Below are 26,172 nucleotides of genomic sequence, written 5' to 3'. Positions count from 1 at the left end.
CCTTTCTACAAATACATTAAATGCCTATCTATCAAACACAAAATCATGGTCCACTAGTTCCAAGTGAAGCAATCCACAATACGTTCAGTATCAGTATCACGAAAGACGACCGGGTTACGGATTACAGCATAGCATCAAAAGCAACCTCGACGTCACAGTTTCTCTTCTTTTCAGCATGAATTTCTTACTTTGCAGGGGCAGACGAATCGTCATTTATCTACCTAGCTAACTTAGAACATTTAATATGAACGTTCATTGATCCTGCCTATTGAGCGAGGTTGGGCATTTTGTTTAGTCTTATTTCCCTGATTCATATCCAAGAGGATAGGGGTAACCAGGTCATATCTCTCATACTCTCATACGCTCTCTATGTATATATATTCTTTCCTGCTAGCGCTGGTCGCCGTATAGTGGATTTGCGCCCTTCTCCTTCCCCTGCGTCTTACTAGGTATCCATACCGGATTTCCCATTCGTTAAGTCGTAGAACGTGGTTCGTTGCCTGATTAATTATCCGGTGTCTCTTTTGAGACCTGCCTTCGTCTCATATGTTTTGATCGCGCATAGGTTTATTCCACGAGTTAATCACTACGTAGTAGTTTCGGACACTTTCGGTTCCTCCCGTTTGGCATCTTCTTTAATGTCGTCCTTCCCTTCGGTAGCTACTTTGGTAATACTACCATGGTCGTCGCTCTCTAGTTTCGCGTATTCATTCCTACCATTGCGTTCCGGGACGGTGCTTCTCCGTGGACTGCCCGCACTGGAAGACCCGCTTTCGTCAGCCGAGCCCGCGGCATCGAGCAGGCTCTCGTCAAAGCTATCTTGCGTAAGCGGCCTTCTCTCGTGACCCTCGCTAGCTCGGTGTTGTACATCTGACATTTGAATCTTCTCCATGCTGGTAAACCCGCGTGAAGAAAGTGCAGGGCTGCTTAATGGTGTGTTCTTTTCGCTGCTGGAATCTGTGTTCCCAGACCTTGATTTACGACCACCAAATCCCCAACCACCGCCGCCACCACCTCCTCCTGTCCCGTTGGAAGTATTACTCGACCGGCCCCATCCTTGTTTCCGCTTTTGGTCCGCCCACGAAGTCCAGCTTCCAATGTAAGCGCCGGCTCTCGCCCCAACAGAACTCGGCGCACTTTGAGCCTTTGTTGAATCCGCGGTATGTGCTGCGGTCCCATTCTTCTCCGCCGCAGCCTGGGTCGCTTGGGACTCCTCGGCGCGCTTCCTTTGCGCCTCACGGAGGGCTTCCATATCGGCATATAGCTTGTTGAACATGGTACTTGCTTTATCGCGTCCCGCTGCTAGATTCCTGCCTAGCACTTCCCGGCCAACTGCGAACCTCTCATCCAGATGTAAATCTTGTACCTGCTGCTGAATCCGTCGTTGAACATCATCAATCGAAAGTCCGCCAGCGCAGGGATGCCTCGGTTCTACAATGTCAAATAAATGTGAGTCCGTATGCGACTCCCATATCCGGTAGTTTTCGGTTCTCATCCAGTATTCCACCCATTCATTGCCAAAGTCTATAGAGGGGTCTCCCTCGATGTGTGGAAGGGTTGCTTTAGGATTGTGCGCGTTTTTAGCGAGGTAGTTATGGTATTTAACGGAAGAGATGAGAGATAGGAGGTACTCTTCAAACTGAAGACGGATGAACTCTTCGCTACCACGGTATCCCATCGTCTTCGGCCGGCCCGGATTGGATTCGTCCCATGTGTCATTTACCTCTTGTGTGATAAAGTCGATCCATCGTCTGTCGGAGTGGGAGAGTACTAATGCAGTGCGGAGTGATGTAGAAGTAATATTGATGGTGCTTTCGTCGAGGTTGATTAGTATGTCGCTATACCGGTCTCTTTGCTGTAATAGTAATGAGTTCGTACTGCCAACTATATATGATTTCGTGCCGAAGTCCGCAAGAATATCCAATTGCTGTAAAGGCGTATATGGTCCGAAGAGGCTCCCCTATATAGACAATTAACCCATGCCCCCATTTATAAATCAAACTGTTTTACCTTGCCAAATATTTGTAACGGAAGTCCCATGTATGAGAGCAACGAGTTTCGATCACTAGTTCTCAAACTCGTCGGTTGAGTCAAATTCTTCTCGTAGTTATTCAGCTCCGGCCCTGCACAGTCTTGGAGATTCCTAAGCAATCCGGGTATTAAAGAGATAAGGGAGAATTGCATCATGCATAGGCGCTCACACCGCGTGCCGAAGAAGAGCATCTAGTATCCTGGTGAGTATAAGTCGGGTCGACAACGAACCGTATCAAACTACTTACCTTGGGCTGCAAGAGGCAGCACTTTAAGAGCACTAAAGTCTGCCAGCGGAATTCCCTCACGAGTTCTCGAAGGCTCATGCCTAGATATTGATCCCTGTCTACCTCCTCGTTCATCTGGCCGCGTGCCTTCTCCTCAGCAAGGCTCTCCTGGAACCTCCGCAGGATCTCGGTATCACCGAACTCGCGTTGGGCAAACCACGCACTGGTAACAACAGATAATCGTTCCCTCAGCATGCCAAAGAACTGTGGGCTATCTGCTATTACTACGACTGCCTTCTGTACCGTTGAGCGCGTCACGTCGGAGGGCCGAACCAGCAATTGCGAAGCATCCAATTGCCTCGTACATGCTATTCCGAAGAGCGATGTCGCAGGAGAGCCGTCTTTAGCTGGTCGTAAAAGAGTGAAATACGAGAAGTCTTCGGTTGATCTATATAGTCCAATGAGCTCGGATTTGTACTAGATACAGACAGATGCTATACTGAAAAGTAAACTCACGCGTGGGCTCCGTCACTTAAAGCCATGAACGGAAGCAATGGCCAGTCATACTCGACTGCTGGGTCTTGTCCTTCTTCTATACCAAACCATCTCTCAACTTCAGGGCCTCTGTGGTGGTGAAAATCCACAACCGTTACTAATGGTACGAAGCCCGCTCTACTGCTCCCGGTTCCCTCCCCAGCAGGGCCAGAATTGGGTGTAGCCATAATAAATACCCGCGTGCCTAGAGGCAGCCTAAATTACGGACGGAAGAGACGCGCACGTGGAAACTCGGACGAAGTAGGTTGACGATAATAAACGCGTATATAAGTCGATCGTGTCAATGCCGAGCTAGCAGGAATAATTTCTTTACTTCGAGTCTTTACTTCGAGCCGTAAACAGTTAAGAAGCTCGGCGGAACGAGCGGAGGCGGTGAGTTGGTAGCATACAGAGTCTCGGGGAATATAAGTCTAGGCAAAGGTGCGGCGGTTAGGGAGAACCAAGTCAAGATTCTCCAATAGCGGATAGCGGGACAAAGATGTAAGTTCGCCAATGCTCGAGACTAGCTGAATGCCTAGAATCGAGTCGGATTGGAGCTAGGCTGAAAAGTTTAGTGATGCCAATGGCCGGTTTCCAGTCCAGGTGTAAGCAGGTTCCCAAATGTCTGACAGCAGTTTTTTTTTCCCCATCGACGGTCAACAAGGAAATGTTAGAAAAAGGAAAAAATAACAAGGCAGCTCAGCTTAGGTCACATAAATGCCATTGGTGGAGTAATATACATGATCTTCAATGCCTCATGCGGCATCGAGATGTTGTTTTCATGTAGCGGACTGTTGTTATGGTATGTTATGTATGTACGTATTGGATTTTTGTATTTTTGTATTTGCTCATGGGAGAAATTCCAGAAGATTGGATAATATCGAGTTTCTTTCAGGTGCTGCAGGGTGGCCCCACACCCAATGAATTAGCGATGTCAATAAGACCCCACCTACCCACTATCCACCTATCCACCTATCCATAATCCACCGCGGTCAATTATTAGTGTCAATTGGTTTTAGCACCGATAGTCCTATTGAAAAACAGCCCGTACATACCTAGATGCGTGTCTATCTGCATTGTGGAAGTTCCATGCAGACATCATCTTCCAATCACGTGTAGCGATTAAGAATTTACGACGAACTTTCTATTTATTTATTCTTTAAAACATTCGCGTTAAGTTGTAGGGTTGGACTTCCTAATATGTATACCTAAAGTATCTCAGACCTACATGTACAATACAGCCAACTTACAGAAAATGCTAGCTAAACCAACGCCATAATAAGGATCGCCTCATATTACTTTACAGACCGCACTCCCATAGTATTACATACTTCAGATACATACAACAGATACTAATACCTAACAACATCTTCAACACTGGAAGTTCCCTTCGGATATCCCGCTGCCGCGTTCTCCCTCGTCCAACCCGCGCTAGGTCGGTTTAGGGGGCTATGTACGAAAGGAAAGGGACAAAAAAAAAGATGTGGCGAATGTATGCCATGCCAACTGTCTTGCATTGCATAAACGACGTCGACTTATCATAGCTCTTCCCGCATCGCAGCATCAACTGTTTGCCAAGCCCCCGAACGTTCGTTCATTAAAACCTACCGATCCTGCACTGCAGTTCGACGGAATATCCCACCCCCTTTGAGTCAGTCTACCTAATGTAGGTATATGTGTGTATGCGTGTATAGGTAGAGGTAGGTATGTGTGTTTTTGTTTTTCTATCTCCGCGTCTTTGCCCGCCGGCACTTTTCAACTCCTATCTACACATCTGCATCTGCATCTGCATCTACATGCCTACCGTATATATATCTACCTATATATATGCATGTGTGCGGCGCCTAGCTACTAGGTCTCTTCGGCTATCAGTTGCTCCAAGAGGCAGACTTGCATATTCGCTCACCCGTACGAATGGGATGGGATCTCGTCCGGCATAATCCCACGCGAACTTCTGTCTGGTTCGATCGTATCTGTTGGACTCGATGATCACGTCGAGAGAACTCACTGCCTGCCGCCTTCTATTATGCGGCTTGCCGAGACCCTACCTGTAGGTGAACCCGAGTCTGTAATCAATTACGCTGCGTTAGTTACCACATCTCATGAGTGCAAATGCTCATATAGCATACAATTAATCGTCCTTGGTATCGTGAACGGCTGTCACCTTGGTGAAAACGTCAGGAAGTAGACAGCGTCAAGGTAATATGTAAATGTAATGGATTATGAATCCTATCAACATAAAATCCAGGCTCCAAAATAAGTTAATGAGCAACCATCCTCAGTAGACCTCGCGGTTTTAACTGATATTTTATCACGCATCCTTCCAAGAACAGCTATTAACTCGAAACCTAGCAAGCTGTTACGTCTCTAAAGTTGCCAGTCGACTACGACTTTCGCGATCAAACACTTGACTTTTAGAATTCTAATATCATTGCTAGCGTTTCCCTCGTCATCATCGTAACCTCAATCCTTTACTTCCAAGCGTTTAGTCCTGCCCACGGATCATTATGTTGCTGTTGCTGCTGCTGTTGCGCTGACCGCGGCGCAGCGTTTTGGGAACCTCCGTATGCGTACTCTTGTGGTTGTTGCGAATAGTGAATAGTCTGTTGTGGTCCTAACGGCGGAGGCCCGGGAGGTGGCGGAGGCGGTACGAAACCGGGAGGCATGTACTGTTGTGATGCCTGAGCTTGCGGGTTTCCATATGTACTATATTGGTGCGGCGCAAATGATGTCTGTGAAGGTGGAGGCGAAGCAGGACCTCTACTTCCGACACCAAGCCCAAAGGTGGTCTGGTTTGGTGGTGGTGACGCCGGGCCAGGATTCCGGCCCCAAGCGCTGGGATTGTACGCGGCCTGGCCAAATTGTTGGCTATTATGTTGCGGGTTAGGAGTGAATGATTGTTGTGGTGTGGGTGCGTATGTAGTATTTGTCGGAGGGCTAGAAAACCCCGGATAATTGACTTGGTTTGGCGGCGGGGAAGCTGGCATTTGATATTGACCAGAGGCGCTGGTCGTTTGTGAATAACGCGGAGCATTTGAAAAGGAGAGCGGTGTCGGCACAGGTCGGTTCGAGCCCGGGTTCGGCGACGGGGATGTGCTAGGATCCATAGACATGCGTTCCATCAGACCACGGAGTCTTTCCCGCTCTGCTTCGGCTTGAGTGCTCTTATTCGCGGCTATCTCTTGCTCGATCTGGCTAAGTAGTTGAGCACCCTCCGATCTCCTGTTGTTAACAAAAGTCTCAACATTCTTCTCGAGGCTATCAACCGTTTCTTTCATCTCCGTATACCAGTTCTTAGCACTCTGTAAGCCGGATTCTAAGTCGAGAAATTCTTGGTATGCTCTCTTATACTTGCTGACTACCATGTTCCTTTGTCGCTGTATGGCCTCATACTTACTACGTTCAGACCGTACGCGCTTGTCCTGTAGGAGATGGCCGAAGGATGCCTGCAGTTCCTTCAGTAGAGAGGCTTGCTTATGATTAGCCTGCAGGATACGGTTTTGGTGAGGACGGAACTTCTCCAGTTCAGACTGAAATAGTTCTTTCTCGAAGTTCGGGATCGATTTCTTGTTGAGAATCAGGATTTGTGAGATATCGTCGTTGTGAACCTATAGTTCGTTAGCCTATTAATACGGACGGTCTTGCGCTTTGCGTATGTACCTTTTCTTTGAGGTCTTTCAGTACTTGATTCCGTTCCCTCTGAACAAGGTTCAACCTTTTAAGGATATCCTCAACTCTCGCTATCTGCTCTGCGACACTGGGACTGCCATCGTCAAAATCGGCATCCAACAAGTTCGCCTCGCTACTAGCTGGGCTTGTCGCGCCGCTGGACTTTGATCTAACTCTATTGACGGCTGCTTGGAACAGCGCATCAACTTCGCCCGTTTGCGCAGCATTCCGCATCTCTTCAAAAGCCACTTCGTTTTGACGAAATTTGGTGTAGAGCTGGCCATCACTCTTCGCTGCTTCATCTAAAGCTTCCCTGTAACTTCTAATATTTCCTCGTAGAGTAGTCGTAAGCCGTGAGCTTGGCTGTTGCGTCCATTCGCTCTCGTACTTTGATCTCATTTTCTCGCAAACGCTCTCTTCCATATCCAGCTGTTTCGAACATCTATCCAGCACAGTCACGATTGCATCCTTGTCTATTCGTAGCGTATCGAATATCGAAATTGGATTCTCATGCCCCGCAACATCATCGCACCAAGTTTGGAAGTCCCCATCTGGTCGGATCTCTTGATCAACACCCCCTTTTAGTAGCTTCAAAGACATTGGTAACTTCAAATAATCCAAACTGGTGGTCATTTCACTATTGGCTAGGTCAACCCTCTCGGCCTCTGCGCGGACTAATTTCGCTTTTTCTTCGTCATATAAGCTTGCTGATTCGGTGACTGTGAACGGAACGATCTTCGCGAACAAGTCTGGGCCAGTTATGCGCTGAATATCCTGACCAGAATATAGTTCGTTTACGGGTATTGGCTTCGCTGCAGGGAGTTTCGGGACCGGAACCAAACTAGCCTCCGCTGGCACAGTCTGGTGGTAGATGTAGTCGTTGTCCTTTATCAATTCCTTCAATTTCTCCTGAATGGTAGTCAGGTTTCGTTTTGTGATTTCCGTTAATAAAATTCCCGTGTCTGCACTCAAGTTCGAACTAGGCGGCATGGTGTTGGGGAAATTATTTGCCATTCTACTAGCTTCCTTCGCCTGGATTTCGGCCGCCGTAAGCCTCGCGACGGCGACACCATAAGAATTCGCATCTTCATCTGCAAGCGCTTGATAGTATTGAGAATTTGAGCTCATCAAGCTGGCTTTGATCTGGATACGAGTGAGTCAATGATCTTCATTTCGAGCCGCAGAACGACTTACCTGAGTAAAGAGGAGCCAGACTTTCTCGAAGATGGCCTTGTTAACGTTTTCCTGAACTCCTTCGAGGGCTTGCTGGTACAGGTAGGCCGCCTGGCTAGATAACTTTGCCAGTAGACCTACCTTCTTCTGGTCCGCAACTTGTTTCTCCAGAAATATCTCTTGAGCTTGCGCGAGCATGATCTGAATGAGAGTCTTAACGGTATCTCTGCTCAGATCGGATGAAGGCGCATGTAAGAAGTTTTCGTTTATATAAGTAAACATGCCGGCGGAGGCTTGGAAGGAATGATAAGCGGTTTTCAGACCAGCCTCTTCGGAGCGGGTTTGGTTCGCGGCGTGGCAAGATAGAACAGCGGAGATGTTGAATATTATCGAAGCTTTCTCGAAGGCGAGGGAGTACTGAGATGTCGACTTGTGGGTAAATGCGTCGAACCTATCATACTCAAGTCAGAATTGATACAGTACTAACACACGACCTCTGCAGGAATAACCATACCAGGTAAAAGAGATCTTGATATGCTGCTCATCCACAGGAAAGCGGAGATCTAACAGCTCGAGCTGGCCGTAGTATCGATATAACAAATCCCTCCCGGAAGTGCTATCCTTGCCCGCACCCCTCATATCCTGGCGGAGGCGGTTGAGCGTTGCGCATTCTTCTGCATATCTTTCAGGGTCATCTCCATAAGTATCTCTAATGTAGGTCTTAAGCGGGGTGATCCAATCGATTTCGTTGGTAGCCTTTAGAGGCACCGAGATCATGGGAGTTTGCGTCATGGCGGAAGATGCGAATTGCAGTAGAAGACTTCTGCGCGGTAAATTCGCTCTCTAATATTATATTTCCTAGGCCTGTCTGTCTTAAGGAAAAGTACCTAGGCTTCGTAGGAAAAGTCTATCGTCGTATGTACGAAAGGTACAAAGAGATGTGGGGTTGGTGTAATTTGATGCTGTATCGACGATGGACACTAGATCAGGTTATGAATTGTTGGTCGTGAATTTTGTCACCACTTCTAACACACGACACTCGCTCCAAGTTAGTTCTTTGAAGGTAAGTTTGTACCAGGAGTCGGTGTATCTTCCAACATGCTGTCGTCCAAAAAGCAAAGTTGCAGAAGGCTGGATTGGACGAGGTGGGAGAGGGCGTAGAGTGTAGAGTGCGGAGTGTATAATGTATGTAGCCTGTAGCCTAATTAATTATGTTGCAACAAGACGCAAGATGATTGAGTCGAGTAGAACCAAGTGAGAGCTAGTCAACTAAGATGACGCATAAATAAAGTGACACGCAGCGCGTTGGTGAATGCAGTGAGACACATGAAAGTGGCCATGCGAACGGAGGTTCGGGCTGGTTAGTAACGACAAGGACGTTTTGAAGTTGTTCTGGGCAGGCGTCTATGGAAGTAGCCGCCGTAGGTTCAATCTTTAAGGCTTAAACGTATCTACAGTGGGGCAGGCAGTCGGGACAGCTATCCCAAAGGTACCATAATACTTGGGTATAGTGGGGTTTTGGTGCGGAGTATGAGATGGTAGGGCATTGTTAATCGTTAGCAGCAAATGCCCTGTAATAAAATCTGCGTGTACATACCAGGTACTGTATATATCTATTATATTGTACCGAATCTCACCGAAGCCTTAATTTACTCAACTCACTTAACGTTGGGCAATCTAAGCCATATATTCCGTACATCTATGATAACTTACGTGATGTGTAACATGGCGCTTAACATACGAGACGAGACGCCTCTTAATGGCTTATATTAAGCTTATAATCCCGCATATATACCATATGTACATAATACCTAAGTCATGTTGTGCTACTAAAAAGGTACTTGCATAGGTACTTCACAGTAAGGACATCAAGGTTACATTAAATTATTGGCATAACTACATAGGTCCCTATTGGCATTTTCTAAAGTTCAAATATGTATCCTACCCCTCTTATAACACAAAGCCTCTGTATCTTCCAATTTGTGTCAGACATTTTAAACTCCCTTTTCTTTGTTTTTTTTTTTTTAAAGATAACTATACAATCAATAATACCATAGAACATAGCATTAACTTCGGTTTACCAAACAGTACCTAGTATACAGATAGCAAGCGCACTTATGCAGGTGACGAGGGGTCTTTTGCCCTCTATCGTACGTCATTGGCTACAGCCTGCAATCCTCTTCCGCCCCAAATGTGCCATGATTGGTCCTTCAGGCGGTTAGCTTCGAGACTCGTGGAGAAAGAAGCAAGGGATGTAGGCGCTTAGCGGGCCGTCGCTGCGACCTTAAACTCAATAAGGCTGCTTCCCAGTTTCCCTCCTCGCGGCTCACCCTGCCACCCTGCCGAGACCGCTTCTGCGACCGCCTGTAAGATCAATTCCGTACATTATCAATGCCCCATACCTTACTTACTTACATTATGTACATACCGACATACTTACGTACATCGTCTATTACCTACATACATGAAGGATAGATATCCTTGTGGAGAAGCTTCGTGGAATTTGACATACCTAGCTACATAGTTGAATGATATACTTTAGTCATCCATCCCAAGTCCAGTTCATCGTATATCTCGAATTGAGGAGAGTGACCTCGCACTATATGACGTTCCTTGGAGCCCCTATGCGTAATATACAAGCTAAATACATCCCATTTCGGGTATCGAGGCGCGCAAGACTGCTCTCGCCAGTAAGTCGCTTCGACGGGCGATGTCCGAATATCACCAATCCAGCCTCAACACCATCCATGCAGTTCCAATCTCCATTTCTAAACTTTTAGTGCTTTATTTAACCACCTATATCCCAAGGCGTAAGTATAGTACATGCTATAAGGGGATATATATCGTCCACTCGTCCAGAGACGACACCCAAGGGGTATAGTATAAGCCTAACTAGAACCCTAATCAGATTTTTTCTTCGGATCTTCGTCAGACTTATTCTGATCATGCCCTTGGTCCTCTGGCCTTTGATGGGCTGGATGGTTTGTCAAGTTATGCCATATAGATTTTAGAAATCCTTCATTTCGATGTGATGCAGGGTCGTCATCTTTTGTTGCTTCTCCTGGGGTTCCGGATCTGTAAATTACTTGGATTAGATACACCGACGCATGTAAAGACATTGGCAGATTTCTTACCCCGGCATCTTAACATTCATTATCCGTTTAGCTGTCTTGTCACCCATCTCATCTGCCAACATCTCCACAATTGTCCTCTGCTTGGCCGAGAGATACTTCGGCATCGCCACTCGGTATTCAACTTTCAAGTCTCCCGACGCGTTGCGCCGACCACCTAGCTTCTTCATACCCAACCCAGGTAGGGTGATCTTGTCACCGGTGTTCGTGCCTGTCCCAACCTTTACATTGACTTGTCCATCTAGTGTCGGGATAGTCACCTCACCACCCAGCAACGCCGTGGTTAAGGGTATAGTTGCAGTATAGAGGATATCGGAGCCTGATCGCTTGAACTTAGGATCCGGCGCTACCCGGACGAAAACGTAGAGATCTCCTCGAGACGTTCTAGCATCGGGTCCCGCCGCGCCGCCAGTGACAGGCGCGTCTCCTTCGCCGTCTAATCGTAGCCTCATCCCATCTTCAATACCCGCCGGGATGTCTACAGTAATAGTCTTGCTTTCCCTAACGGCTCCGGCCCCGGAACACGTCCGGCATTCTGATCCCCTAGGCGTTGTCTGGCCAGTACCTTTGCAAGCCCCACAAGTAGTCGCTACTTGGAAACCAGATAGGAGGTGCACCTGTGTACCTGTACCGCCGCAAGACTTGCAGTCCGACCGCTTGGTACCCGGCTTGAGACCGCTTCCGCTGCAACTAGGGCATTGCACAAGGGGATGTATCGTAACCGTCTTGCTGGTTCCTCGAGCCGCTTCCATGAATGATATGCTCGTTTGTATCTCGATATTTTCTCCAACGAGTATTTCTTGAGCGAATGGACCCCGTCCGCCGGAACGGCCTCCTCCACCAAACGGCCCCCCTCGTCCACCAGCAAATGCAGAAAAGAGATCGTCGAAATTAAAGCCCGCACCGAAACCTCCTTGTCCCCCAAACCCCGAAAATGGATGACCCGCACCCCCGAAAGGATCGCCTCCTCCCGGCTGGGGCTCACCATTAGGATCAAAGGCGGCGGCACCAAATTGGTCGTACTGTTCCCTCTTCTTCGCATCGGACAGGATTTCGTACGCGGACTGGATCTCGCCAAATTTGTCTTTCGCCGACGGGTCCTTATTTGTATCCGGGTGGAATTTCTTGGCTAATCCATAGTAAGCTTTTTTTATTTCCGCCGGTGAAGCAGATTTCCCAACGCCGAGGGTTTGATATGGATCTTTAATAGCGAGAGAAGTAGGACTAGCATGGAAGGACTATAATATTGACATGGTTAGTAGAAGTATAACTCGAGTTCCAAGAAACTAACATACCCGTCTGCACAATACGGCTTCGTATCCAGGCTGCTTCGTTATAATAATTGGTCGTTTTGACAGAGAACATATCGTGCTGGCTTGCGCGCGCTTTCGTAAGTTACTTCGTAATCTCTGCCTTCTATATATATGAACAGGGGAGAGTATGCGCGAGGGCAGCGCTGCCTTTGACGCTGCCTTTGAGAATAGAGTCGAATTCATATTAAATACTCCTAGTCGCACGTCAAATTCTACCAGATATCAAAATTCCTCATAATATCGTGTGTATTTAGAGAGCTATTCAGTCACGCTTGCATATGTCGTAGAGGAAAAAGTGAAGATGATTAACATGCAACTCCGGAGCCGTTCGTTACAATGACGCTCGAACTTTTTTTTTTTTGCGCTAAGATACGATGCCGAGTAAACGGGAAGATTCTCGATCATCCAATTGCCCCACAAATTGGAAAGCTTGCCCGACATGTGGAAAGCCACGAGGGATCAGCCACAATAAATACGGATGTACCTATCCCGGCATCTGTCCGGTCGGGAATCTTCAGCAGCCGGCAAGCGATCAACAAACACCTGGCAGCTGAACTACACTAGGTTATCGATATGCCCAACTGTCTACGGGTAAATTATGTAGATAACCTCGGGTTACTTATCTAGTACTAGTCTCAATAGCCATCCTATTACGCACTAATATCAATTAAACAACCCTTATCACGCACGACCTTTAAAATATGTCATTACTGTTAAGCCTTATTAGCTTGGTTTTATTCAAAGCGAGACAAGTAAATGTTAAAGGCCTTCTCTGTCTCTTACATATTTAAATTTGCAGGTACATAGGTAGCCTGCATACATTTTACCCACCTGAAATTTTCGAATTGAATTCCGAGTTACGCCAGATGCGGTGCCACTTAAGAAGCGCGGCCAATCTCAATTTATTTAATTAGTAATTGGAACTGAGCGCGTCCGGGTCCCGCGTGAGGGGTTCGGTCTAACGCTAATACTACAGAGCCGCGAAACTCAAAAAAGTGGCAGCCAGGAACCAAAGAGGTATCCACAGAGTGGAAACAACAATAATAAACATCTTCTACATATGCACGATAAGAAATATTTCGTACCAGAGGTAGATAACGACTTCTATTTAATAACAACAGTAATAATACAATCCCGAATTGATCCCTTATATACCTGAGCAGCCCTATCCTAGAGCCTCGGAGTGTCCCTTTATGCTACCCATTCGTCATAGTCGTCGGCCCTTGTTCCTCCGTGATAGGGTCCCACCCAAGCGCTAAAACTCCAGGATAATGCAGAAAAAAAAATGCGAGAAACCCAAATGTATGCAAAGACTCGATGCGAGTCTAGAGATACAATAACGATGATGCTGTATCTACAACAATAAAGTAGCGCCCGAATCCAGAAGGACAAATAATTCTCGCTCTCGTGGGGTATATATATATGTATCATGGTAATGGGGAAGAGTGTGGTAAATCTTTGTTTCTCTTGATCTTCCCAACGCCTGGGTTCCTGACCTTGTGAACAAAGTCAACAATGACATCGGTTTCCTGTACCCCGAGGGCATTGAAGTGTTTTCTAACGACCTTGGTAAGGTTTTCCTTACTCTGGCGTCGGTATTCTAATTTCCGTGCCATGGTGGGCGATTGCAAGCCGATTCCTGGTCGCGAAAGCACCCAGTGATGGTATGGGTTGGCAAAAGCGGTCGGGGTGTGGAGGAGGTATTTGCGACGGTAGTCGTGGAGGACATCTCGTTCAAAGGACGGCCATTGCAACTATATTGAAAAAAAAATTGGTAAGTTAACTTGGAAGAGTAGTATAGAATAGTCGAGTTGGTGTTTACCCCTGGAGTGTGGTTTGGTTGTGACGCGGAAGTTGGTGCAGTCGAGGAGCCGCCGTTGACGGCTGTTACGTCTCGCAATTGTGAGCCCGTGGAACTGCCAACACGTCGAAGTTTCCCATTTGATTGGTTATGATTAGACCCGTGGCCGTTCCGATCTTTGACGCTTGCTGTCTCCGACTTTGCGTCGTCGTGATTCGCTTTTGACTTAGCCGGCGGCATTTGGAAAGATTGTGATCAAAGAACTGAAGCAAGTAACGAGGCTATGGTTGAACTCAGAAGTATCATTACTAGGGTTGCTAATGCGCGCGAGGGGAAGGCGGTAGGATAAAAATGACCACACCAGAAGAAGGATTGGAATTGGTTCGCCTCGTTTTGACGCATTGGTGTGGGAGTAGAGTAGAAAGAGAGGAGGAGGAGAAGGAGGAGGAGGCACAGAGGCAGCAGACCACTTCAGTAGACCGCCCACATTATTACAAGGCCATAATTTTTTTTAGGGATCGATCCCATGTCATTTCTTCGTTTCCAGGTCAGCTAACGTGGTCAGCCACCAATGACGACAGTGGAACTAAATCGAGCCACCTACCGAGCATCGGACCCTGCATTTGGAAAAGCCGTAAAGTGGAGAAGATGAGACGGGAGATCTGTGGGGTGGCCAATGCGTTAAACTTTAAAGGGCAATTTGAGTTTCAGAGATAGATTGATCCAATAGTTAACTATAACCAATAAACTTTATATTCAGTAGTTATTCCAGAATAACGTTAAATGGTACAATCGTTTTCTTTCTTCTACTTACGTTTTCTTCTACTTACGTTTAACTATTTATACTAGTCTGCCAAGAAGGCGATTGCTTCAAGTCAATGTCTCATTAATTCCACGTGCTTAAGATCTATGAATCAAAGTTGCACCAGGCTAAAATACACGTAGTGTGCGACCACGTGGACTAGTCGCCCTTCGAAGTTGATTTAAAGAGGATGGCGCCGTCAGTTACCAGTTACTGAAATATTTGTTGTTATTTTATATACCACATACCAAATACGTATTACAAGTCAGACAAGTTCAGTCATCCCTCACCGCTACATATGAGCTCGGATATGAACACCAGCAGGACGAACGGGATGCGAAAATCCTGAGATAGAAAACGATTCATCGATATTATATGTCATATATCGCTTTACGTACCTAACCTATACTAGTGGTGTCGATTAGCGCATGCACGTCATCGTAATGCCGAAAGGCTATCGAGTTCGTGGCTTTTGACGTGCAGAATTGCATCACGCTCTGTTCCAATGATATTCATCAAGCGTTGTGCCACCAAGTACCAATATAGGGCTAGGCTTGGCTTGATGTTTGGACAACGACACCCGCATCTCGAGATGGGGCCCAGAGCCCATTGGCTTGATCCTATGTGCTGGTAAACGTAGTGGATCATCTCCAGTCAAAAACAGATGGCGGTCGAACGCTTCAGGAGAAGAACTTACGTGAAGAAAGAGTCTCGGCGGGCTGTTGGGTGATAACAGATTTCCGAAAACTCCGGAACAGCACCCCATAATCACCCGCATAGGTTTGTGCTACTATATATTAGCTGAAATTTCATTTCTTGTCTCCTATTCTCAAGAATTAGCCTACGTGCCTAGATATTGGCCTAGTGAATATCGTCTACTTTTGTCTGCCCCCAGACGTTTCGGAGTAACATCAACATCCTACCTAGTAGGTAGGCCCTTGGGGATGAATAACTGCAAGATCTGAGTGCATAATTTTGGCGGAGTTCGCATGATATGCGCTTCTCGGCCTACCAGCTCCGCGAATGGTCAGTTGGCGCGGCCGGCTGGACTTGTTCGGAGCCTCCACGGCGCCATTCGGCGGTGAGTTCGGCAGGGACGTTTAGGTAAAGGATATGCGTGTATATAATAACGACGTTCGCCCATGTGACGCTTAGCGGTAGCGGTCTTGTTACCGTTGTAGGAAGCTCCTTGCCGAATTATCTCATGGAACAAGTTTACACTAGTAGTCCTCGGAAAGTTATCAAGCCGCCGGCATGACTTATAGCTAACCCCAGGTTTCAACAAGCCTCAAACCCCTATCACTCGACCCCTGACTCACATAGCCTACTACACTATTTGTAGTTAGTATATATGTATATACGAATTAGCATTTTGCGGAGGAGCTGTACCCCAAAGAAGAGCCTGTATAGGAAAGATTTACCGCAAATAGGAAGGCTATATATAGGGGCTGATCACCACTAGCCTCTACCAACTTAAGCATAGTGCCCCTTGGGTAGACTAGAGAACTAAAATTGCTATCCCTTGTGCGTCGTCTAGCAGTCCGTTGCGGTCTCGTCCTTGCTAATAAGTTTGTATGGTAAAACTACTTCAACGAATATGTGTGATATACGCCATGCTAACATGGTCTAAAAACTGGGGGCTAGATCTAAGTATTCAGATTGCTGGCTATACCGAATGTTGTCCTCGCTAAATAAGAATATGTCCATCTCTGCAGTCTCCCTGGGCATGCATGGGCCTTCTAGAGCTTTATATACAAACAGAAACTTGAAGCGAAGAACCCCTATCTTCCCCTAGTAAGAGTATAGTGTAGAATTTAGTATGTCCGGTTACAGAGATCTAAAACGACGTGCCTAAGTAGCTATAGCTAGCAATACTACCTAGTTATGAGGGTAAGTCGCTATTTAGGCCATAGATGGATTAGCCATATTTCCATGTCCTTCACAGACCTCTCCAACCTCTCCCATGGGGTTGTCGGTAAGTCGCTAAAGCAGCGGGGATCATAGTCAGCATCGAGCGTGATCATTTCCGAGCCGTAGCAGTCACATCACGGTGCATTCGGAAATAATAAGGACAATAACTTAATTTACTACCTACGCTTGTGGTATGGTGCCGTTCTAAGAATAGGGTCAAAGCTCAGCCCAATGGAGAGCCGCTTCGCGCTGCAATACTACGTGACGCGCAACGTTGTAACTTGCCGTTTCCACCTATCCACCTATCCATCTATCTATCTATCATGCAATTTTGGTTTGCAGAGACTCGGTAGCAGATAGGTTAGGTACCTAAGGTAGGTAGGTAGATAGATAGATGGCTTGGAGGTAACTGTTTTCCTTTCGACTGGCTGTGTTAGGTAACTACCTATGTAGAAACGTTGCTCGTAAAGGGTTTCCGTGCAACTAAATGCGCGTCGCATGGAGAAGATGGGTTTTGGTAGGGAGATAATCCTTGGAATCGACGTCGCTTCGTATCTACCTAATACAGTCTATCTACTACTAGTTATCAGGTATAATGGCCGAAATGGCAAGTCGTAAACTCATCGCGGTGCTCGTAAGGCTATCATACGTACACACACACATACATACGTTACCTTAGGTAGGTAGATATGTAAGAGCAAAAGGGAGGTTACCCAGCCAAGTATGTTGGTAAACCTCAAATTCCACCCCTCCTACCCCTATGCCGCACTATCCGCCTCGATATTCCGTAGCAAGTCATCCGTAAGCTCCGCAACCAGCGCCGGATCATCCTTCTGTATGAAATGGCCACAGCCCGTCGCTATCACGGGCCCTCGCGCTCTATCCGCGCTCGTCAGGCGCGCGAGTCCCTCGTTATACGCGGCCCAGGGCGGGTTCACGTACCTATTCGTCAGGCCCTCGGGCACGTTCATGGACCCGCGCAAGCCCTCCTCGGCGAAGGTCGCCCAGTCGTGCCCTACGACCGTGATCCTCGGCCCCGTGCCTTCGTCCGGCTCTGCCCCCCGCAGCGGCGGCCCGTCGGAAAGCGGCAGCAGCGAGATGATGTTTCGCCGGTCCAGGTGCTCTGGGTTCGGCGCCGAGGGGTGGAAGTGCGCGGCGTAGCCGGCGCGCGTGCGGCGCAGGTCCGCGACCGTCGAGTCCGGGGGGAGCAGGACGTGCGGGTCGAAGCCTGGCGCGTCCGGGTCCGGGAAGAGCGATACCTGGTCGCTGTTGGCGATGTTGCTGTCGAGGAATAGAAGCGCCGCCGTGGAGCCCGGGTACGTCTGGGCGTAGAAACGTCCGATGACGCAGCCGATGCTGTTGGCGACGAAGATTAACTTGGGCTTGGGCACTTGGTCTGCTGCTGCTGCTCCATCATCTTCATTCGAGGCATCCGCATCCTTTATCATCTTGGTGCGCCGTATCTCTTGCGCTAAGACGTGCAGGTCCGCGACGACCTCGCGGATGTCATGGCTCCCGCCGTGCTGGTCATCTGCAGGATCGCGCGCGGACCCGCCCTGACCGTAGCGGTCGTAGGTAAGTAGCGCTGGGTGATTAGCGCTGCGACTGCCGCCTTCATCCCATCGTCGTCGAAGATGGTCTATAGTTGCACGCCAGCCGGACTGGGGGGCGATGAGTCCGTTGAGGTAGACGATGAGATGGGTGGTTGACAAGGGGCCCTGTCCCGGTACGAATTGGTAAGACAGCGGGGCGTCGGGTTTGTGGGGGAGACGGATTGTCTCGGACATTTTCCGATTGCGTCGTTGTGATGTTACTTGTTGAGTTTTTTTTTTTGGTTTTTGGGGGGTGGTGTATTATAGGTAGCTGACGTTTTAATATAGGTGCGGCGCTGGAAATAAGCAATATGTTTATATTGATCATATATTATATAAGGACGTATGAGGTAGGTAGTCGAGATATACCGACTGAGGTTTGTAGCTTAAAAATTGCTATCCCCTTTCTTGAACATACTTATGAACATACTTATGATAGACATGATAGATAATAGCAGTCAAATTAGTGACTGATGCATAAAGTTCGTTTATGACCTATGAGTTTCGTATCACTGAGTTCATTGGCAGTTATTAGCAGTCATTACTACCGTGTAAGGCAGGGAGTCACTCATAGGGCCCAGGCGGTAGTTGAATTACTTTGAATTACACATTGTATCGTATGAGTCTTCTATCGTGGTATCTGATGTTCTCAGCTGCGCTTACTATTACTAAATGACGTCGTTTACACTTCTACTCAACCTTTGTTTGCTCTCCTGCTCATCAAGTGGGACGCATTAAACACATGCCACTCTTACGGCGTATTAGATGTTAGCAAAAATAGTGTAGTTATTCGCCATCAACTATCCACCGTTCCTGATTGGTGGTGACGGCGTTTACTATGTTATCCATTTAATCTAATTTGATTTGTTGCAACCTAGGGGAGTCCTTGTAATACGCAATAACCCTAATCACATCTCCTTCACTTAATTGTACATAGTAGCGTTAGGTAGGTAGTCAACAGTCAGCGTAGTATAAGTCACCGTTATCGTATAATTTAGGAACATCGCATTAGCTCAAGTTTCATACTTGTGCTAGAAACATGTCCCTCTCAAGTAGTAGTAGTCAAGTTGTCGGCGTCCTCCGAAGTAGAAGTAGCACGGGACCGACTTACATATACTATGTATGGACGTTGTTGGTGACAACTTAAAAAGGTAGCACACATACATACATAGGTAGATTATAGAAACGATGCAATGCATGTTACGTTGAATTCACCCGAGTGGACTCGATAATCTCCACCATATCTGCGAAAACAAATGCAAGGGGCAGCTACATGATAGAAGCTAAGAACTCGCGAATACTACGGTGGCATCGATGAGAGGGGAGACCTGGTCATCTAAGAGTGCTATATAAGAGGGTCTTGACTATAGTATGTTAGCATGTGAACCCGTCAAGGTGAAGACGATAGGATAAGGCATGTCTAACCCCTGAACGGAGGGACCCAAGCAAGCAGGTAAGGTAGTTCTTGGGTGGTCTGGGTGGTCTTGGGTGGGAGCAATCAGTGGGGAACCGACCACGTTAGCCCAGATGGCTCCATTGAAGGATTCTTCCAGTCTACCAATACAAGTACAATACGTACAGCTCTACAAGGTGAACAAACTCTCCGTGGTCTGTTTTGGTTATGTATTGACACCTATCATTCGGTTAGGTGCGAGATGGCTCCAAGACATCAGGGTCTTGGGAACCGAATTTCGGAAGGTTGTTGTCGATCTACTTACTCTATCCTACCCCAATGACACCATCGCATAACCCAGCTCATGTTAAGCTCATGTTACTCAGGGGGACCAATGCGCGTTGAGCCTCAATAGGCGCACGTGAGCTATTGTCTGTAAGGTAGGTTGCGGGTTGCGTCCAATGTCGGATAAAATACAGAAATGCACAGATGAGTCCTCGGAAAATATCGAGAACAAGTGGAGGGTTGGTGATACATACAGTACGCGATGCCAAGCGAACGTTGCCGCGAGGACTGGCAAACTCGTCAATGTTTGACGTCTTCGAGAAGCTTGCTTGCTTGCTAGCTAAATTTTTAAGCTGTAAAGTACCTAGTGTAAACGTCTGCGTTTGCTGAGACCATGCTGAGAATCTTTCCGGCTCATGCTCTTCGATACCGAGAATGTGGACGGCGGTAATGGTAACAATATCTCAGCCGCACCACTCAGCAGAAGTAGGCAAACATAACTCTAAGGTACCTAAGTTGTCCGGCGCCTTGAAATTCTACGGGGCTATGTATTTTGTAATTGAGTGGTTGCGAACTGGATAAAGAGTAGGTTTTTGGAGAATCTGCCTTGCCTCGTTGAATGCCTCCCCTGATACCGACACAACTTTTCTCTAGGCTTCCGGGCCGCATACATATTACCTACATATACTCTGCCTTATTCCAGCTGCCTGGAAGTCTTCTGTACATACATCAGCCCTGATGCCAAGACGAAGTAATGTAGGCTAGCTCGCACGTACATGCACACTATTTATCAGCTGCATGTCCGGGGTGAAAGTCCCCCCCACTGACTAGATAGACCATTGACTACCTAGGTGGGATGAAAATGGGGATTGAGAATTGGGTTTTGGGACTAGGTACACTAGGTATTCTCTCGTCTATTATGGCTACTTTCGTCTTCTCTCTTATCTATTTCATCTATTTCCACATGGCCCTGTCGATGAGGATTAAAGAGGTATTGTTAATGTTGGGAATATAATCTCCCAACGAGAACCACTATTTCACCTTCTGAAGACATACATAGTATTGTACCATGACGTAGAAGCTAAAACAGGATGCTATTAATGGCATACTGTATTCGTAAACGATGCGAATAATCTAGGTTCGATCCTTTATCAATGCGTGATGCATGTCTCATATCTCTACAGCGTAACGTGGGCAGGCTTGGGTAGCCTTTGGATCGCCGTCGGAGGGATGAGCTTAGGGAAGAAATGTGCATTGTACAATACGGTACATAGTAAAGGTAGCCAGTCAGCAAAGAGCAAAGAAACCTTCCTTCGCGATAGGCCGAGGTCCTTGATTCGTCCGAAAGGTACAGGATTCGGTGGAGATGCATTTGCCGATGGTGGGTTGACTCAGATCCATCCATCGCAAAGCCTTCTGCCCTATGTAGGTATCTCGTCAACCAGTCTTTATGCATCTATCCTCAGGTACATACCTACACGCAACTCATTTCCAGTCTCCTGGAATCAACAAGGTGCCAGTTGCCTGTCAATTGTTTAGATGCTTACCTCCCCGGACTCAGTTATGGAGAATTGACATGTATAAAAATTAAAAAGTGATCGACAAGCCTTGGGATTGTCTGCTTATTGGTCGAGTTTGGCCGAGGTAGAGTCCGTACATCCCGCTCTTTTACCCCAACCCGAACAAACTCCTGGGTTAGTAATGGGAGACTGCCGGAGAGTACATACTGTTGAAGTAGGTGACACTGTGATCTGAAGATCGTCCCGTTGGACTTTGAGCGATTTCGATTGTTAGGTATGCTAGGCATGTCAGGTATTGTACATAACTAATTCCCCAGTGCTTCCTAGTGTACACAATAACTCCTAAATATGTTCCTACATAATGCCATATGTCACAGTACCTTATTACTACGTGGCAGTTCCGCATGGTATATGTAGCACCGCCTCAACGGCTGAATTCGGTACTGTGTACAGATCCGTACGGAATAACGCTTTAAAGCCTGCGGAATTAAAAGCCCTTCTCTGGGTTTCTTAAACGTTAGTATCTAATAATTTGGAATCTCGACGTCTCCTATCAAAGCTAGTGTGCCTCATTCGTCCTAGACATACTATATAACCTAGATTGTGATAGTGATCGTAACAAGGATCCTCTAAGACGTTAGATTCGCAACCAAGAGGTCTTTAAGGTCTTTACTGTGGATGCTAATGGTAGCAGAGTAGTAGGCAATGGTAGGGAAGCGCTAAGGTGCCGGCCAGTGGAACGTGTGCACCACCCCTGTCGGTGTCGAACTGCTGGGGGTGATACTGGACGGCACCATAACCTCCCTACTGTGTAGAGTCCAATCAGAGGCTTGGCAGGCGGTGACGCTAGACTTGGATATGCCTACGCGGGTATGGAGTACATAGTTCAGATGTCCTGATACCCTTGATATCCTTGAGCGTCCACGGTCCACGCAAGCCAGGGGTCCATGACCTACCATGTACTGGTCTGTTCTGCATTGGCCAAAGACGCCACTCGACCCTTGATAGTTCCGTTATGCCCCGGGCAATTGATGATACTGTGGATGTAAGCTATCGCTCAGTTGCTGCGGACTCTAGCGAATTCGGGGGTCGCCATTCCAACTGGTATTGTTCAGCCTTCCCTGTGCCGCGGGGTGAACTTCTACATCTGATATCTCATTTTTCTTTTCTGTCTCCTTTTTCCCTTTTCTCATCCTGTCATCTCGCATTATCATTATGTGTCACCGTCTCCGCCAAACGTTGTTGCGCAACCTTGATGTAAAACTACTGTGAAGACCGAGTCGCGAGACATCCAGGATTCCAGCCTGCCGGCTCGCTGCTCCACCATCCTAGTTGCTAAATTTGGAGCTCCCCCGACTCTCCACGACGATTAATATATATCGCCGTTTGCGTTAGATGGTATACGCTCACAATTGTCTAACCTAACCTATACTACTAGCCCATCATGACGGACGAAGTCGAGCGGCTCGCGATCGCGCCTTTTAGGGAGATTGTAGAAAAGGGCAACGCAGCGATTGAAAATGTACCGAATGCTGACGAAGAAACGTCACCGCTTATGCTCAAGGCGGCACAAAACCTAGTTAGAGAAGGCGAACGGGCGCTGAAGCGGATCGAGCCGCTTTGCACTAAGAACTTTGAAGAGTATGGCGTCAACTTTGTTGATGCGATCAAGGAGAACGGTAAGATTTATTTTATTCGCATTTATTCGTCTAGGAATTATAATAGGCCAATCGAGAATTATAAGTTAATAAGTTGACGAATTTATTCGTGCGCAATAGACGAAATCGCGCAGTTTCGATCCGAACTGGAGGACTTATTATGGGATTTCGACGACTATGTCGAGCCCGACGACTTCGATCCCACCAAGTTCGACGAGTTGCAAAAAGCTTCGAGGAGAGCTGCACCAAAGATCGTGGATATCCTCAAACGGATGAAACTGGTTGCTCCCGCACCAACATCATTACCACGGTCTCCATCCCCAAGGAGTAGGGCACCGTCGGCAGCCCCTGACCACGTGAATAACTTACACTATGGGCAAATACAAATACCATCAACAAGTATTATCGTCAACCCTCCAGCGGCCATGTCGACAGAGAAACTGATGGAAGAGACAGAGCTGCAACTAAGAAGTATGATGGGAGCGGTGGCTGGCCCCGATGAAGGCCTGGAGGCGAATCTACCCCCGCGATCGGTAAGCGACCTCGACCGAAGAAGCAACTCGCACCGCTCCGAAGTATCCGATGCCACCTCGGAACATCCGCCAAGACCGCCCTCGGCCGATCCGTGGCAGGTCGGAACGGCCCCGCCTGTCAGTCCCGTGGATCTTTCGGTCGAGGGAGACCGATGGGAACGTCGCCCCCCCGTCCCCAACGACTCCCCGACCATCCCTCCAGCACAACCGGTTAGTCCCCTCGGTAGCCACGCCGGCCCCCTGCGCGTTCGTAGCAAAACCGACGACTCTCTCACCCTAACTCAAAGGGACGTCGAAGACGGCCGAATGCGCGCGGCTTCACAGAGCCAAGGGACGACTAGCGACGGGTCTCAGTCTCCTAGGAAGCGGAATCGTTGGACTAACTCTACGCAGGGTTCAACATATAGATCGCACAGCGGCTTTACATCTGCTAGTCGATCACCTTCTAACGAGGGTTCTGCTAGTTGGCCTGGACAACTACTTGATCCCTCGTCTAGCCGGTCACCTTCGGATACATCTTCCGTACTTGGTCGCACCCCTTCTATCCCCGAGAACATTGCTATTAACACCCAGGGTCCAAAGACTGCCCTCCCACCAATCCCTAGCTTCCCCCCGAGGCAGACTTCTTTAGCCAGGGCCCAGGAAAGAGCCCAAGAAAGAGCCCACGAGAGAGCTCAGGAGAGGGGTCCTCGTCGTACCACTCGCCACCCGTCGACCGAGTCGATTAACAGCTCAGTTTTCGATATAGTCGATTGCATGAGCCCCACAACCGCTGCCGCTTCTACCGCACATCATCGGAATTCGGTCTTATCGGTCGAGCCTCTTAGTCCGGGGCAGCAACCGCCAGAGTATACCGGACTCCCGCCCATTTATCAACGCGCAACGACGAACGGCAGCACATCTTCCAGTATGGGGACCATTACTAACAACCACTCCTCGTCCACGCTCATGGCCCGTCGTCCCAGCGCCCAGGTCCCAGGTAACGTAGATTCGGGCCTGATCCCGGTCGACGCAGAAAACCCGATGCCGGACGAGCAGCCCATCCCCGCGCGAGAACCGGACTGTTCGATAGGTCCGTATAGCTCTTTCTACAAGCTCAAAGGGTTCTGTAAAGGCGCAGAAGAGGTCATGGCTGGCCGGCTCGGCTTCAAGAAAATCAAACGGCCCGTTGGTGTAAGTCATGATATGGTTTGTATACGTCACATTGATCCCGCGTGCAGTATTGACAGAGGAGACAGGGCTTTTCAATGGCCGTTGTAGCAAAGTGTAATCACTGTTTATTCGAGATCGACTTTAAGTCGGTCGAGCAAGACTTAAATAACGACTGTAAGATCTATCTTCCCCGTATTCACCTTATCCATGGATCTAGTCTCACATATTACCCAGCCTCGGGAAGTTTTACCTCCAATTCCATCGGCTTTCGACTACGTATACTCCAAAAGAGCCATTTGCAAATTCGACACGTAGAAGAACAACTCTACGGATGCTTATTCTGTATTCAAGAGGGCAAGACAGTCGAAGAGAGTGATGCTACGGTTTTCTTCAACCAGAGCCAATTATTTGCTCATCTGGCACGACACCCTCGTCCACTCCCCGTCATCCCTGGGTTAACGGTAGTCGAAGCGCCGGAGATACCGCCAGCCTTTAGGGACAACTTTGATCTGCACTTACCACACCCGCCGATGCTCTCCGTCATGGTCGGGCTCTCGCGGGAACTCTCCAGACTACCCTCTGCTATTGCGACGGAAACGAGAAAAATACAGAACGGGGTTATGCGCTCGCCGCCTGGTAGAGATCCAGTCCTGCACTTTGCTATCGGGGCTAGGATAATCGGTATCGAGTTCCCAGTCAAGTACGAAGGTAAATGGGGTATCGGCTGGCACGACGGTGTGCGTGCAGCATTTGAAGCCGACTCCGTTCAGATCGATGCACCGCCCAAGACCGAGATCAAAATGCAGGGCACGAGTAACGTGCAAGCCGTGGCGCGATGGAAATGGAACCAGAAGAACGGTGATGATAGGTGGTTGAAATTCGATAAAGGAGACGTTATTAAGAACATTGGCTGTAAGTTCCTATCTACTCTCTACTCGTTTATACTTACGATAGCGGCCGAGCTTCTTCAAGCATCCTCCATCCTCGAAGCTTATCCGGGGGTTTACAAACCAGCAACTAACACATTTACTTTCATCAGGGGCTTACACCGATCACTGGTGCTGGTCCGGCACAACGTCAAAGGGCTGGGGAATCTTCCCGCAATCCCACCTCGACCCAAGTTCAATTAGGACGGTCCAGCCCGGAGACACTGCTAGCATCAACAGCTGGGAGAAGAAACCACGATTCCAAATCTCCCTTCGAAAAAACACGGAGCGTAAATTTGGGTCCCTCGGTTCAGTCACTCCTACTAGCGAAAGCCCGCCCGTCCCTAGCAGAGCGGGCGTTTACTAGTGCGCGCCTATCTATCTAATAGCTCACCTCATTTCTCGAGTCATAATTAAACTACTTGGCTTCTCCACACGGAGCCCCCCTTTACACTACCTACATACCTACACCAGTAAGAGAGTTGCTACATAGCTTCTCTTTAGTACGTATACACCATACC

General features: G+C 48.0%; 6 protein-coding genes across 6 annotated transcripts; 1 reads left to right on the top strand and 5 right to left on the bottom strand.

Annotated features, from left to right (window-relative positions):
• Window positions 1-586: 586 nt before the first annotated feature.
• On the bottom strand, window positions 587-2,980 carry F5Y00DRAFT_258451 (transport protein Avl9-domain-containing protein; the record flags this gene model as incomplete). The annotated part of the gene is made up of 4 exons (XM_048010708.1): window positions 587-1,960; window positions 2,011-2,223; window positions 2,280-2,706; window positions 2,775-2,980. 4 exons carry the CDS (start codon window positions 2,978-2,980, stop codon window positions 587-589), a joined length of 2,220 nt encoding a protein of 739 aa, XP_047868531.1.
• Window positions 2,981-5,121: 2,141 nt separating this feature from the next.
• F5Y00DRAFT_176528 (vacuolar protein-sorting protein BRO1) lies at window positions 5,122-8,516 on the bottom strand. Its single transcript, XM_048004938.1, has 4 exons — window positions 8,149-8,516; window positions 7,656-8,085; window positions 6,453-7,604; window positions 5,122-6,400 (listed from the first exon to the last, which is right to left on the bottom strand). Exons 1-4 carry the CDS (start codon window positions 8,424-8,426, stop codon window positions 5,264-5,266), a joined length of 2,997 nt encoding a protein of 998 aa, XP_047868530.1. The 5' UTR covers window positions 8,427-8,516; the 3' UTR covers window positions 5,122-5,263.
• A 1,599-nt stretch (window positions 8,517-10,115) lies between these two features.
• F5Y00DRAFT_227108 (uncharacterized protein) lies at window positions 10,116-12,493 on the bottom strand. Its single transcript, XM_048006430.1, has 3 exons — window positions 12,061-12,493; window positions 10,769-12,003; window positions 10,116-10,709 (listed from the first exon to the last, which is right to left on the bottom strand). The coding sequence occupies exons 1-3, from the start codon at window positions 12,259-12,261 to the stop codon at window positions 10,535-10,537; spliced, it is 1,611 nt and encodes a 536-aa protein (XP_047868529.1). The 5' UTR covers window positions 12,262-12,493; the 3' UTR covers window positions 10,116-10,534.
• A 595-nt stretch (window positions 12,494-13,088) lies between these two features.
• On the bottom strand, window positions 13,089-14,304 carry F5Y00DRAFT_227107 (uncharacterized protein). Its single transcript, XM_048006429.1, has 2 exons — window positions 13,901-14,304; window positions 13,089-13,832 (listed from the first exon to the last, which is right to left on the bottom strand). The coding sequence occupies exons 1-2, from the start codon at window positions 14,117-14,119 to the stop codon at window positions 13,506-13,508; spliced, it is 546 nt and encodes a 181-aa protein (XP_047868528.1). The 5' UTR covers window positions 14,120-14,304; the 3' UTR covers window positions 13,089-13,505.
• Window positions 14,305-17,221: 2,917 nt separating this feature from the next.
• Window positions 17,222-18,722, bottom strand: F5Y00DRAFT_176482 (alpha/beta-hydrolase). The gene has a single exon (XM_048004937.1). The coding sequence runs from the start codon at window positions 18,377-18,379 to the stop codon at window positions 17,351-17,353; it is 1,029 nt and encodes a 342-aa protein (XP_047868527.1). The 5' UTR covers window positions 18,380-18,722; the 3' UTR covers window positions 17,222-17,350.
• A 4,104-nt stretch (window positions 18,723-22,826) lies between these two features.
• F5Y00DRAFT_251173 (uncharacterized protein) lies at window positions 22,827-26,018 on the top strand (the record flags this gene model as incomplete). Its single annotated transcript, XM_048009805.1, has 5 exons — window positions 22,827-23,061; window positions 23,161-24,746; window positions 24,812-24,899; window positions 24,960-25,637; window positions 25,765-26,018. 5 exons carry the CDS (start codon window positions 22,827-22,829, stop codon window positions 26,016-26,018), a joined length of 2,841 nt encoding a protein of 946 aa, XP_047868526.1.
• Between the last annotated feature and the right edge of the window lie 154 nt (window positions 26,019-26,172).

The sequence above is a fragment of the Daldinia vernicosa genome (genome assembly GCF_022497035.1).
Source record: "Daldinia vernicosa strain CBS 139.73 unplaced genomic scaffold F5Y00scaffold_6, whole genome shotgun sequence".
Classification (NCBI taxonomy): Eukaryota; Fungi; Ascomycota; class Sordariomycetes; order Xylariales; family Hypoxylaceae; genus Daldinia; species Daldinia vernicosa.
The sequence above is the reverse complement of the archived record's forward strand: the minus strand, read 5'-3'. Positions and strand labels throughout refer to the sequence as shown.

Coding starts and splice junctions, on each gene's coding strand:
- F5Y00DRAFT_176528 (XM_048004938.1), bottom strand. CDS start 8,426: ATGACGCAAACTCCCATGATCTCGGTGCCTCTAAAGGCTACCAACGAA. Junction 8,086..8,148: donor ATCAAGATCTCTTTTACCTG/GTATGGTTATTC, acceptor TGAGTATGATAG/GTTCGACGCATTTACCCACA. Junction 7,605..7,655: donor TCTGGCTCCTCTTTACTCAG/GTAAGTCGTTCT, acceptor ACTCGTATCCAG/ATCAAAGCCAGCTTGATGAG.
- F5Y00DRAFT_227108 (XM_048006430.1), bottom strand. CDS start 12,261: ATGAATTCGACTCTATTCTCAAAGGCAGCGTCAAAGGCAGCGCTGCCC. Junction 12,004..12,060: donor AAGCCGTATTGTGCAGACGG/GTATGTTAGTTT, acceptor TCAATATTATAG/TCCTTCCATGCTAGTCCTAC. Junction 10,710..10,768: donor ATGAATGTTAAGATGCCGGG/GTAAGAAATCTG, acceptor AGTAATTTACAG/ATCCGGAACCCCAGGAGAAG.
- F5Y00DRAFT_227107 (XM_048006429.1), bottom strand. CDS start 14,119: ATGCCGCCGGCTAAGTCAAAAGCGAATCACGACGACGCAAAGTCGGAG. Junction 13,833..13,900: donor AACCAAACCACACTCCAGGG/GTAAACACCAAC, acceptor TTTTCAATATAG/TTGCAATGGCCGTCCTTTGA.
- F5Y00DRAFT_176482 (XM_048004937.1), bottom strand. CDS start 18,379: ATGTCCGAGACAATCCGTCTCCCCCACAAACCCGACGCCCCGCTGTCT.